This window comes from Macadamia integrifolia, chromosome 2 (assembly GCF_013358625.1).
Source record: "Macadamia integrifolia cultivar HAES 741 chromosome 2, SCU_Mint_v3, whole genome shotgun sequence".
NCBI lineage: Eukaryota > Viridiplantae > Streptophyta > Magnoliopsida > Proteales > Proteaceae > Macadamia > Macadamia integrifolia.
Genome location: NC_056558.1, coordinates 3,687,352 through 3,700,488, shown reverse-complemented (window position 1 = coordinate 3,700,488; position 13,137 = coordinate 3,687,352). Strand labels below are relative to the sequence as shown.

At 39.9% G+C, this 13,137-nt stretch overlaps 1 protein-coding gene across 4 annotated transcripts; it reads right to left on the bottom strand.

Moving 5' to 3' along the window:
- Nucleotides 1–526: 526 nt before the first annotated feature.
- On the bottom strand, nt 527–12,348 carry LOC122071836 (pentatricopeptide repeat-containing protein At4g01570). 4 transcript variants are annotated; one of them, XM_042636265.1, is made up of 6 exons: nt 9,333–12,348; nt 9,097–9,222; nt 8,521–8,632; nt 7,481–7,555; nt 1,715–1,821; nt 527–889 (listed from the first exon to the last, which is right to left on the bottom strand). In XM_042636265.1, exon 1 carries the CDS (start codon nt 12,089–12,091, stop codon nt 9,695–9,697), a length of 2,397 nt encoding a protein of 798 aa, XP_042492199.1. In that variant the 5' UTR covers nt 12,092–12,348; the 3' UTR covers nt 527–889; nt 1,715–1,821; nt 7,481–7,555; nt 8,521–8,632; nt 9,097–9,222; nt 9,333–9,694. The 4 variants fall into 4 exon arrangements, with proteins under 4 accessions (XP_042492199.1, XP_042492200.1, XP_042492201.1 ...); XM_042636266.1 differs by having other exon boundaries at nt 9,097–9,164; XM_042636267.1 differs by having other exon boundaries at nt 9,097–11,590; nt 11,701–11,904.
- Between the last annotated feature and the right edge of the window lie 789 nt (nt 12,349–13,137).

Genomic DNA, 13,137 nt, shown 5'->3' with positions numbered 1-13,137 from the left:
GTAGAAGGGTTCTCCATCAGAATAAGTCACAGGCGAAATACTAATTAACCCTTCTTTTTTTTTTTTTTTACCTTAAAAGGTCATTTAATTTTTTCCATTTTAAATGTTTCTTCTCTCCTGCTTTCCAAACAAGGGAGTGCAAGTGATTCTATAATATAATTTTTTTTTTTTGTTAGGATAATATAATTTTTAGATTCATTACTATCAAAAACGTTTATAGAATTAAACTGAACTATAGGATAAGAATTAGCCAAAGGGCATAGGTTTACAGTGAGGTTTATCTCTTTATATGAAATCTAATAAATAGAAGTGTATAGTAATTTTTTTGGTTGGGGGGGGGGGGGGGGAGTCCACACCCTCTGGCTTCTACTGCGAGTGATGAGCATCAGACAGCTGAGAGCGTCGGGTGGCGAGGAACCCCTACATCAGTACAGCAACTACAGACGATTTTCACAAGGTCATAGTGTCTATGGTACTTTACAAATTATTAAAAAAAACAATTATACAGTACTTTGGGGGGTGAAGGGGGTGGTAATACTTTACAAATTGTTAAATAAACAGTTCTACAGTATGGGAAAATTGTCACTTCACGACCTAACCAGATAAGTTTATCAGGTTGTAACATGTAGTTTTGCCATACGACGTCCGATTACAGACTCTAGCCCAATTAAATACTCTCTCATTTATGCACCCATGTATTTTCCGCGGTCAGTGTATTGGCATGCATCTTTTGTAGTCATTCCATAGACTAGGATTTTCAAAGCTCTATTTTTGTTATTGGCCAATGATAAAATTAGAACAAACACCACAATTCCATCAACCAGTAAGCTGTCTCAACTTTCATAACTGTTTACAAATATAATGATCACAACCAGTTGTTTCTGAAAACCTGTTCAAAACAAAACATAAAGAAGAGGGGAGAGTTTTTTTTTTTTTGGGGGGGGGGCGGATGTGTGGTGGGGAAGGAAAACTCATGTGTAAGTTGATGCTCTCAACACAAGTTAGCACAAGCACTTAAAAACACATTCACAAACAAATCCATTCCCCATAACTGATATCAGTAAATAGAAAAACGAAACAAACGAACTGTTCAATATTTTCAGGGAACCCAATTTGAGGTTTACTGTCCCTAACCCATGAAAAAGATATCAATCCAATTTGCTATCAGAACATTGTTTCACACAATTATGCATTCACTTTAGGCTTGGTATGACCTACTTTAAACCCTACCAAACACATTCATTGAAACAACTTGGTATATGGATGTGCAAAGCCTATTAGATTGGTCACAACCAAATCACATCCACCTCATACATCACTATTATGACACCCAACAACAGTATGCACAAACTGTTGCTCCAAATACCTTCTAAATAATTCATGAAGAACATGATGGATTGAAGCACAGTTCATTAAAGTTCGACCAGTCATCGAACTGAAATGAGGCCTGGTTCTGATTTTGACTGGTAAATTGCGGTTTCAAAGAGGGGGAAAAAATGATTTTAATTTTACAAAAAGTCAGAAGAGAATGAGTTACAGGAAAAAAGGAAATTCATTAAGAAAAAGCGCATGCCATGGAAGGTATAAACAAGAGAAGGAACTTATCAAAACATAAATAAAGAATGAAAATAGCAACAAAATGACTTAAAAAAATAACTTTAGGTACTACTATGGAAAAAGTCACCATATTGTAGAGCTAAGTTAAGAATCATACCCCTACAACCCATGATTTTATACAAATTATGAGCAGCAGACCAGATGAGTCAGTTCTGAGACCATATTCATTGTTGTGCTCCACTCAAAAAAGACCAGGAATATCACCTGGAGTAATGATAAGCAACGGTTAAAGATTGAAAGAAAAGCATAGAGGATTACATAATATAATAATGAAACCTTATCCAAAAAAGCCAAGTCTCACACTGCTGCAATGACAAGAGGTGCACTTGGGAGATGTTTCTTGCAAATAAGCTCAATAGTAAGTTCCACCATAGCTTTTTCTTTCCCTCTCCTTTTTGGTTGAGGGGTGGGGGTTTTGACCCCACCATTAGGTTTTTATGTCCTTTTCATAGGGAACGGGAAGATTTTTATTGGTTCCAGATATGAAACACACTGATGATGATGATACAATGATAACAACTTAATTTGTACATGGATATCAATTGTCAATAAGAAGTATGAACCCACCTCAAAAGATCACATTTCTGGAATAAACTTAGTTCAATTGCCCACTATATTACTTAGATATAGTTGATTAAACTCTCCCAAAAGAAAAAAGGTTATATTCTCTCTCCTAATTCAGGAAATCCACCCCCCCCAAACAGAAAAAAATAAATAAATAAATAAATAAGGTTTCCATAAGTCAGCCCTTAATGAAGTTCATGCTTGAATTTGAATTCCAGCATGTCAGGTTGCCTACTTGAAGTTTAACAAATGCTGCAAACCATAGCAGCACAGGTGGAACCTAAGCCCTTGCCAAATGATTCCGGAGACCTAAAAGGCTAAAACCTATGATTTTATCCAAGCCACGCATGCATGACCAACGACCTAAAATTGAAGATGATTCAATGGTTAAACTACTGCAAATATTTACGGTTTACTTAAAATATTTGGGACATTTTTTTTTGATAAATAAAAAAAATAAAGGTATGCTTTATGTCTGTTTCCAATAGCAAACAAATAAAAAAACTGGTATATTTCCTTCCCCGATTGAAGATTTCAGCGATTGAAAAGTTGAATTTCACAGGATGTTATATAATTAGTAGCACTTATTTCAGCTCTTTAATTAATATATAAAAATTGGAACTATTCCGGCCTTTGTATAGATGACCTAAGTGCTGCATTTCCACAAGATCACCACAGGAAGGTTTAATGCCTGCTTATCAAGAGAAAAAATTGGTTTCAAATAACATTCTTTAATTCTTTTTAAAAGGAGGAATGGTGTAACCATGTGACCTGCTATGTAGTAGAATAACTGGCGGCACCTCTCTTTGGCTGACGACACATCAGAATATAAATTGACTGGTTGGAATATAATCTACATTGTCATTCTCACAAACAAGAAACACAAGCACCAAAGCATGAAGAATTTCTAGGTGCTGCTACCACATATTAGCATTTATGAGACAATCCCTCCACCAGTGACCAAACACATCCACTGAGAAAAAGTGTAATTTGAATGAAGTATATCAATTTAAGAAATGAATCTCCCAGCCATCAAATAGAAATATAAGCATGCAACTCACAAAAATGAGTAAGCAGAATTTCAACAGGTGAGATAATGAGTAGGCATAATTTAGAAATTCTAGATATCATTTGGTGCAGAGCATGATCAACTGAAAAGCGTGTGGGTAATACATCAAGGAACTCCGAATCAACTACAAAGCGAAGGTCAAACTGGAAAAAGAGAAGGAGAAATGCAGCAAGTGAAGAATACCAAAGTTAGAAAGAAGCAAGCTATTGATTTTACACCCAAGGAGAGGGGGCCAGGCATGGTATCCCTCTACAACCTAATATTCGCATACCACAAAATAGAGAGAGGGAGGAAACGAAGATTTTGCAGCTCCCAACATGCATAGGAAGGTGGAAGGCCCAAGCAGAGCCATAATGGAGAACAGAAGGGAGAACAGGTGGAGTCAATGCTTTTCCATTTAAGTAAGCATCTTCTGAAACTCCATCAGAACTAGTATAAAACAAGATCTCCCCACCTATCAAAAAAGGAAAAAATGGTATGCCCAGTTCAGAACTCTCTGAAAACAAAGCTCAAAAACTAGAAAACAATGTATTTACCTAAAGGGAGGACACCAGTGCTGGTCAAAAGATATTTGACAAAGGTAGCTAGTATACAACTCATCGCTAAAGATAATTGCAGTGTTGGTTTCTTGAGAGGATTCAAAGATTTCAGAGGGACTTTTTGTTTCATGGTAGATGAGGGGGGTGGCATGAGAAGCATATTCTAGAGGACTGTAGGACAGAATGCGGGCTGGAGGACTTGGATAAGACGGTGTGGGAGGTGAACAAGCCACTACTCAAGAAGAGGCATTGGAAAAGGTATTAGCAGTGATATATAACATCAATGAGAATGGTGGGAAACAAGGACAGTCTTTATGTTTAATATCATCAGAAGGTGGAGATGAAGTTAGACAATCCAATTTTCCTTTAATATATACTTAAACTCCATGTGTGATGTAAGGTTAGGTAGTTAGGATCCCAAAACTCCAATTAACAACTCACTGATTTGTAGGGAAATCTGAAATCAGTCTTACGGACTTGGAACAAGAGTCCAAACCTGGGCAGAATCGGGGAAGCCTGCGGCTGGCTGTAGGGAGCTCTGAGGAGCTCAACCTCTGGTCAATTGCTCCTCTTATGGTGCTGATCAAACCCTCCAAAGGGTTTTGTAACTTGATCACAGGTTTGGAAGATCTGGGAAGAGGTTAGGAAATAATGTTGGTCTTCAAGAACAGCAGCTGGAGCACTCCAACAGCCACCAAATTTGGGTCGAGTAGGCCTCCTAGGACCACGAACAAACCCCCAAAAGATGTGGCTGATTGGGTTTCATGGGGTGGAGATCCAGCCTTGGTCGATCCACCCTCAAAACCCTGAAAGCTTGAGGTCGATCTGGTAGGTTTGGTTGCTGCTCTTGTTCCTTGTAGATAGCTGATATTCTAGGCTTCAGTAAGTCTTCTAAAACACTCACTACCCACTCACAGCAATAGGAAATAAGTGAGAAAACTAAGAAAAGAAAGAGAATCGATGAAGGGGTTGAGAAGGGGGGAGAAGTAAGGAATGGGTATCTCACCCCTCAAGGTAACAGCCATCTCAGCCATGAGTGAAAACTCAATTTCATTAATTTAAACTTGTCTAACTGATTACAATCGATGGTGGCCACTTTATAGGCTTACATTAGTGAATATAAAAAAGGAAACTAAAGCTCGAAATAAACTTCCTGACCTGCTAACCAAGTAAGAATAGGTTAGAAACTAACAAACAATCCTAAATTATAAAAATGGAATCTAACTTGACTAACAAAATAGGAAACTAAATCCTAAGCTAGCTGGGCCAATTTGATGGCTGATGGTGCTCTTCTCTTGAAGCTGAATACGGGACAGCTGTATAAATCATCTAGGAGATTCTTTTGAAGACAAAACTTGGGGACCACTGCCGATCGATGGGAGCGTATGGACTGCTGCTGAGCTGGCCTGCCTTACCAAAAAGGAAACAAGTTTACTACCCATATCTGGGCTGAGAAACTGCTGCTCAATGGGGCTGGAATGTCGTGACTGGACCAAGGCTGGACTTGGTTCGATGGGGCCAGCAGCCCCTTCCTTGTACAATCCTGGTCTTCAACAACGTGCCCAGAGTAGACAATTTGAAACACCACTCAATTTAATAGAGGTGATTTGGACATTCACATTGTCCACAATTTTTTGAATCTCCTATTATAACAATATAACCGGAAAACAGCAACTGAAATAACCAGAACAGCTGAACAGCACACCAAAATAAGCCACAGAGCACATGGGAAACTTCTGATTCGTAGGAACTATTAGAAGTTGACAAGTTACAGTAAATATCAACTCTTTTGGACACCTTGTGCAACCCACTTTATTGATTTGATGCTGAAGGATATGGGGAAATTAAATTTGGTGTAAAATGTGGTTGACAGAGCAAGGCAGGTGAGCACCTTTAGGTTTTCACTAAACCTTCTGAGGGAGAAGTGTGAGGGGGCCTTGGTCAGGCCCGGTCTCACAAGATTCGCCACAAACTATGTTGCACTTAAGAGTTTTGAGTCGAAGAAGGTCGGACTGAGATCTATATTTGCCTCTGAGTTGTTTTAGTGGAGAGAGTCAGGATCCCTTGGAAGTAGGGCAGCACACGCAACAATTTCATCTGATGAGTTCCGGCAGCAATTGGGCAAGGTGGTGAAAATTTTGGCGCCAGTTGAGAGTATTAAAGATGGTGGATTTTTCTTTCAAGCCTACCATGCCACACCTATATGATGTTGTGGATATGATGAAAGATCATGTCTACAATACAAATCCACGTGGTAGCAGGAATTCTTGAAGATTATCCAAGACCATTGGGAGTTTCAACTTATGCATCCACTGAATAAGGCTGGTAAGCCATAGGCATTGCATTTTTTTATATTTAGATTACATTACTATATAATGTATTGATGTTTACATTGACAATATCTATGTCAATTTTCGGCATACTATTTAAACCCCAAGTATCAATATAGCCATAGACTTGGGCTGAATCTAAACCTTTAGAACAGTGAAGCAGGTGGTTGCCAAGTTGCAGCCAAGTAGTAGACTACAGTCTATAACCAACCATGAGGTGAGTGACTTTTGTAGTTCATAAGGAATCTAACAAGTAAATACTCCGGATGGTTGTTAACAATTTTCCAAATGGGTATAGATGAAAGATTTCAAGAATGGCTTGAGGAGTTTTGGAGCCCTGATGCAATCGCAAGGCCGTGCAAATACTGATGCTGGTATGCAATTCAGCTTTCATTATCTTATTCTATTACTTACACATGTAGTAAACCATGTGAAATGCAAATAATACTTTGCACTTCTTGTGGAAATGCAGCTGAATTGTGGGTGTCTTATGGGGGCGCAGCACAAGAATTAAGGAAGATTGCAATCAAAGTGCTCTCCTGACATGTTCCGCCTCAAAACTAGAGTACGTTTTTGCTCATCCACTCAAAGATAAGGAACTGATTAGGTATCGCGTCTCTCTGACTTGGTGTATGTGCACTATAATGAGGGTGAAGATGCAGCACATACGCATAGGCATAGAGAATGATAGTAACTAGATTGAGCTTTCCGATGTTTTCAAGTTGAGTTAGATGACGAGGATCCCCTAGTGGACTGGGTGAGGGATAGAGGTGAACCAGTGATGATCAGCCCGGCAGTATGCCTGACCCACTGATAGGGGAATAGATGGGTGCTGATGTGGATGATTACATGGCTATAAAGGGTAGGATACACTCACAGACCCCCCCGACCATTCAACCCCGCACCTGGCAGTGATGACGATGATGACCCTGACTAGTCCACTTCCTCAGGTGGTCATACTCAGACTCAAACTCAGGCTCGCATATCGTCACCATCTACTCATGGAGGTGATGATGGTGATGGAGATGATGTCGGCCATATCTTTCTGCCATATCGCTTGATAAGTAAAGCTTAATTGGTCCCCACTCTTTTCAAATGCGTGAATAACAAATGCCATCAAGATCCGTAATCCATTCATTGCTTAGAGCAATGGTAAAAGGTTTGGTCTGCCAGGGAAAAGGCCCAGCTTCGAGTCTTGAGGTCGGCCACTTTGAGAAAAAATGCCAAAGGTTAGGACCGACTCCAAACTCACCCCTCACTGGACCTCGCATAGGTAGGACCAGCACTGGGTAATGACCCTTTTATCTTAATAAGAGAGCAATTCATACAATACATAACAGTAGAGAAATAAATGCACATACTTAAGAGTTTCATATGATCGCAACCAGTCCCTCAAACAAATCGAAGCTGCCACAACTGCTTTTCTGAATTTGCATCTGCAACAGAAAAGGAGACAATATAAGATTTCTGTCCCTTCCTATAGTTTTATTTCTCTTGAAAATACAGAGTAAAACTCAAAGGTTCCTATTCAACAGCATAACAATAACAAGTTCCACAAACCAAATCAAAGCAATTGCAAAAAAAAGGGTCCCAAACACCAATAGTGCTGTTAAAAAAGGGTTTCCCAAAATCCATCAAGTAAGAAGAACCCTTGATCCCCCACCCCCTCCTAATGAATTTGGCAACAGTGACAATGTCCAAAGAACAAAGAAAAAAGAAGTTATATCAGTAAAGGAATCCTATGGATAACTCGCTAACACCATGTTGACCAATCATTTTGTTACCTGAGTGAGTCTCAAATCCCACCGCCGTGATCAAGCAGAGAATGGTGGGGGATAGGTAGACTGAACCCTAGGTTCAGAATTCACCCCCCCCCTTCACAGGATCTCAAGAAAACCCTAACCCAAAAGTTAGGTGAACTAGTAAAGTCAAATTCAACCTCTATTGATGGGCCTCAGATTCTGGTCAAAGGTAAGATGATGTTCAGGTAATAAAACCCCAAAATACTGCAATGTTTCAACCATCAGAATTGTGTAAGGGATCAAAACAGTATTTTATCAACCCAAAAACCAAAATTAGGGAGATTTAACGCAAAAGCAGATCAGAGGCTCAGATCAGCCTGAAACTCTGGTCGAAGGTCACTTCTGGTAAGTTCTTTAATGCCCTACGGTATGGCAAGGATCTAAGGGAAAGATTTCCCTTATGGCTTCTAATCAGTTTCAGCAAAATAGGGCCCAAAACAGGGCTGCAGCAAGCTTTATGTTGGTAGTTCTTTGCTGTGATTTAAATCCCAATACCAACAGCATACAGACAGCAGTACCAGCAGACGATGATATCTTTCAATCTAAAGTTAAATCAAAATTCAGATAACACAAATAACAGTAGATGAAATAAGACTTACTTGAGAACGGAAAAAACGGAACATATGGCCTTTAATTTCCCACCAACAGCCATAGATCAGAATCTCACTCTTTACCGAGTTCACAGCAGCATACTTTCTCAGCAACAAAAGGCTACAGCCAAATCATTCATCAAAATCGTTGGATGGCCAAAATAGCCTACAAGCTGTTTATTCAAAAGAAAGATGACTCCCTTGTTAAGTAAGAGACTTGTCTAACCCAACTTACATAACCAGTAGGAAACTTAAAACAAAAAGGAAATCCTCTAGTCTAGGTAAAGGTCTTTAAGTGAAATAAAACAGCTTAAAATAAAAAATTTAAAAGAAATAAAATCAACTAAGTAGCCGAAAAAGTGGGCAGAGGGAATGAATGGGCTGGGCTCATGCCAACAAGGAAGAAAAAGGACCCCTTGCTTAAACCATGGCCTGACGTCCAATTTTCTTCCTTCGGGAGTAGGTAATGAACTCCCCTGCATCAGAGGATCAGTAGAAACCGAGGGGAGAAAAAAAATCGCTGCGCAAAATAACTAGAATGAATATTATTAAAAGAATCAAGACAGTTCGATGGCCTACTTCTACCTGCAACACAGGCAATCAGAATCTATGGGCAAACCGAAGTAGATCCGAACCCACAGGTGATTCAACCACTGCTCCCTCGAAACATGAAGTAGAAGACACCTTATGTTATTCTAGCCAAAGGAAAAACTGCTAAAGCAAAAAATGTCCACTAATAAATATCATCACTAACAAAAGTAAAAAAGGGCAGTTATGGACAAAACACAGATAGAATTAGCTGGGATATGCTCATTGCATACTTCCAATGAAGAGAATAAGATGCTTCTCCTTATCAGGACCTCCACTTTACTTCTATAATCCACTATTCTTCATGTTTGCAATCAACAATGAATTACAAATCAACTACACTTCAAAGAAGTTGCACTAAACCAAGCCATTGTGGAACCCTGTACAATTATGCCGTCACTATGTCTTTCTTTATCTGATAATTTCCCAATGAATAAATTAAATCTGGTGGCTGCTTTAGAAGCAGTAGAACAATGAGTAAACAGCATTCATAGAAGGAGATTTTAATCCATCCCTTAAGGATAGTCAGTTGTGAGACAAATGTCCTCGGTTCTTCAAGGACCAACATTATGGACAAACGTTGTAAACCTGACCATCAAGTACCATTTTCCCTGTTGCTGTGTCGCTTGATTGATGCCCTTTGATATCTAATTTTCTCAATTTCCTTCTCCAAGAAATCCAGAGTTGTGTCAGTGATATGATTGGGGGAGCAGCCTGCATCCAACATCATTTTCAAAAACTTATATGCTTCCTTCACTTGACCAGCCTTGCTATGAACTTCAATGAGTGTATTAAAAGTAACAACATCAGGATTAATCCCACTTTTCTTCATTTGCTCAAACAAATTGTTTGCTTCATCAATCCGACCAGCCCTACCTAGTGCATGTATCAATGTGTTGTACATCACAATGTCAAGACAACCACCATGCTTCATCAGTTGATCATGAACAGCACTAGCAAGATCTGCTCTTCCCATCTTCCCCAGGCCTTGAATTATTACATTATATGTCGCGATGTCAGCCGGGCAAAGCTTCTCTCCCATTTCGTGAAGAACACTCCAAGCCTCCTTAAAATAACCTTTTTTCACAAATGAATTCATCATAGAATTATAAGAGTAACACACGGGGTTAACACCCATTTCAGTGAAGATCTCAAACAACTTACAAGCTAAGCTCAAATTTCCCTTTGCTAAAAAGATTGACAGGTATGTATTGATCATATCGATATCAAAAGATCCAATCCCACTCTCCTGCACTCGTTGCCCCCTAGACACTGAAAAAGATAAAAACGGCTGATTGGCAGCCTTCGTTTCATTGGCAAGTTTATCCATGTAAGGGGACGAAGACCACTGATCAGTAATAACATGAGGATTCTCCACACCTTGACTACCCCCATCTGTGGCACCAACACCGGAACCCGCTGGATCATTGGGAGATGGAGTTGTCAACCCTAGGATCTCAGTTACATCAGTTTTGGATGAGAACATAGATGTAAAATCCTTTTTCCTGTTTTTTGGGTCTCTTATGGAAGCCTCCATACTGTATCTCCATCTGATAACATTAGTCACCAGAGTACCATCCCTAACATGCTTCAGGAGTTTGTCTGCCCAATCCCATCTACCTTGCTTATGGAGACCAATCAACAGAGATGTAATCGTGACAAGATCGACAACATAGCCTCTGGCTTCCATTTCTGATACCAGATCAAATGCTCCCTCAAGCTGGTCCTCCTTACAGAGATGCTGCACGACAATACTGTAGGTGACACCATCCACAAGCTGTCCCTTCTTCTTCAAGTCACAAAAAAGAGTATAACCAGCTGCAGCTCTTCCATTTTTAAACAAACCATCTATGAGAATATTGTAAGACCAACATGATGCCCTGACACCATCTTGAGTCATCTTCTCAAAGAGTTGGCAGGCTTCTGTCAATCTCCTCGCCTTGAACAGCCCATCAAGGAGAGAATTATAAACAACAGTATCAGGATGGAAACTGTTGTACTGCATCTCACAGAAAATCCTTGTTGCATCATCCACTCTATACGATTTGCAGCACCCTTGGATGAGAATCCGATATGTGAAAGCATCAGGTTCATGCCCAGATCCTTTCAACTCCTCCCAAACAATCAAGGCATCCTTCACCTTCCCAACCAAGCATAGGACATGAATTAGGCTATTATACGTGCACAGATCAGGGCTGGGCGAACCCCCCGAACTCAAAGCCTTCTCCTTCATCTCTTTAAAGAGTTTCAAAGAAGTGCCCAAATCACCCCAACAACCAAATGCATGAATGCAAATATTATAACCCCGTGTATCCATCACAAACCCACTTTTTTCTCTCACTTTTTCGAAGACCTTTCGGAATTCCATCCTCATATCAGCCTTTCTCAGAGAAACAAGCAGCTCATTACAGGCAATAGCATCAGGAACAGTGGCACGATCACCATTTAAAGCCTCTAGAAGCTTGTAAAACATGGAAAGAGCCAGGCCCACCTGGTTTTTCCTAACCAGAGCAACAACAACAGAATTATACATGTGGGGATTCAAACTAGTTCCTAGTTCTTCCATGTCGTCCAGTATTTCAAGAGCCGAATCGAACTTACCCGAACGGATATACGTATCAAGCAGCAGCTTGAAAGTGGCAGAGTCAACAACAACACCATCTTCCTTCATCAAATGCAACAGAGGTGGGAGTTCGTCGAGGCACCCAGCTCGACAAATGGCGTGGAAGACCTGTGAGTAAGTGTTCGAAGAATGTTTGTAACCGGGTCTGAGAGAAGCCCATCTGAAAAAATCAACCTTTTTGGAGGTATCGAGGGAGTTCCGTCGGAGGATTTGAAGGACGAGCGATTCGGAGAGTGGGATGGAATTGGCGTCGAGGTTTCGAGTACCCGACACAGAGAGGGTTTTAGAGAGGGATGCCACGAGAAGGATATTTACGAGTTCGGATGATGTTCCAAGGATAGTCAAAGAGAGGGTTTTTCCATTGCGCATTTCAGGTAGAGTTTTGCATCGTAATAGAGAAGCAGAATAAATGAGTTACGGCGCAGCACATCAACAGAAGGGGCGACGCAGCTGACAGCGGCAACCAGAGTTGGAGAGAGAATTTTGGTTTTGGTTGCTTATGGCTTTGATTGTTACCGCTTGAGGAACTTGGACGGGTTTACCCAAACCGGCGATCAGTACTTACCAGGTTTCTTTGTTGGTAAAATAAAGTCAAAGAGATGTTGTGCTGGAGCCTTCTGCACTGGATTTTTTTATTATTTTTTTCTTTTTATATGTTGTGCTGGATGATGGATCTCCGAGTATACAAAGAATTAGAATTCAACCTGAGAGAGATTATTTATTTATTTATTTATTTTTAAACAAAGAAAAAAGTGCTCCATGGTAGTGATCATAACCCCCAAGACAAGCCCCGTATGGCAAGCAGTGCTTCCATAGGACCAATAGGCGATAGTGTGCATGCCAAGACTCAAATCCATAATCAGTTGAATTGAACGATGATGAGTTGAGGGCATTTTCACACTAAGCTACCACCAACCCAATTGGTGAGAGAATCAGAGACTCCCTCCTCATCGGTGGAATAATAGTAGAGCCCATAATTTATTTATTTTTATTTGTTAGGGTAGAAGTAGAGCCCATCAGATAATAATATCAAAAATAAGTATGGAGAAGTTCATATATTTTTTTGGTGAAAGGAGTTCTTATATAATCTTACAAATGAGGAATGTTCCTATATAATCTATATTCTGAACATCTCTAGAAGTGCTTTATTCCATAAAAAAACGCCATGAGGTAACGTGTCAAAAATGGCTAAACATGCATTATCGTTTGAGTCAGTTGGTTGTGAGTTTGAGTTGGCACGCCTCATTATTGTTCATTGCTCCTAAATAAGTACTATTTGTCATGTTGGGGTTTCAGCATGAGGACTATGATCACTACCATGTAAGTTTTTTCTCTTTTTTTTTTTTCTTTTACTGGAAAAATGGTTTCTATGGATGAGTGTGATGAACCCTATGCCTAGACACAATTGGGGGATT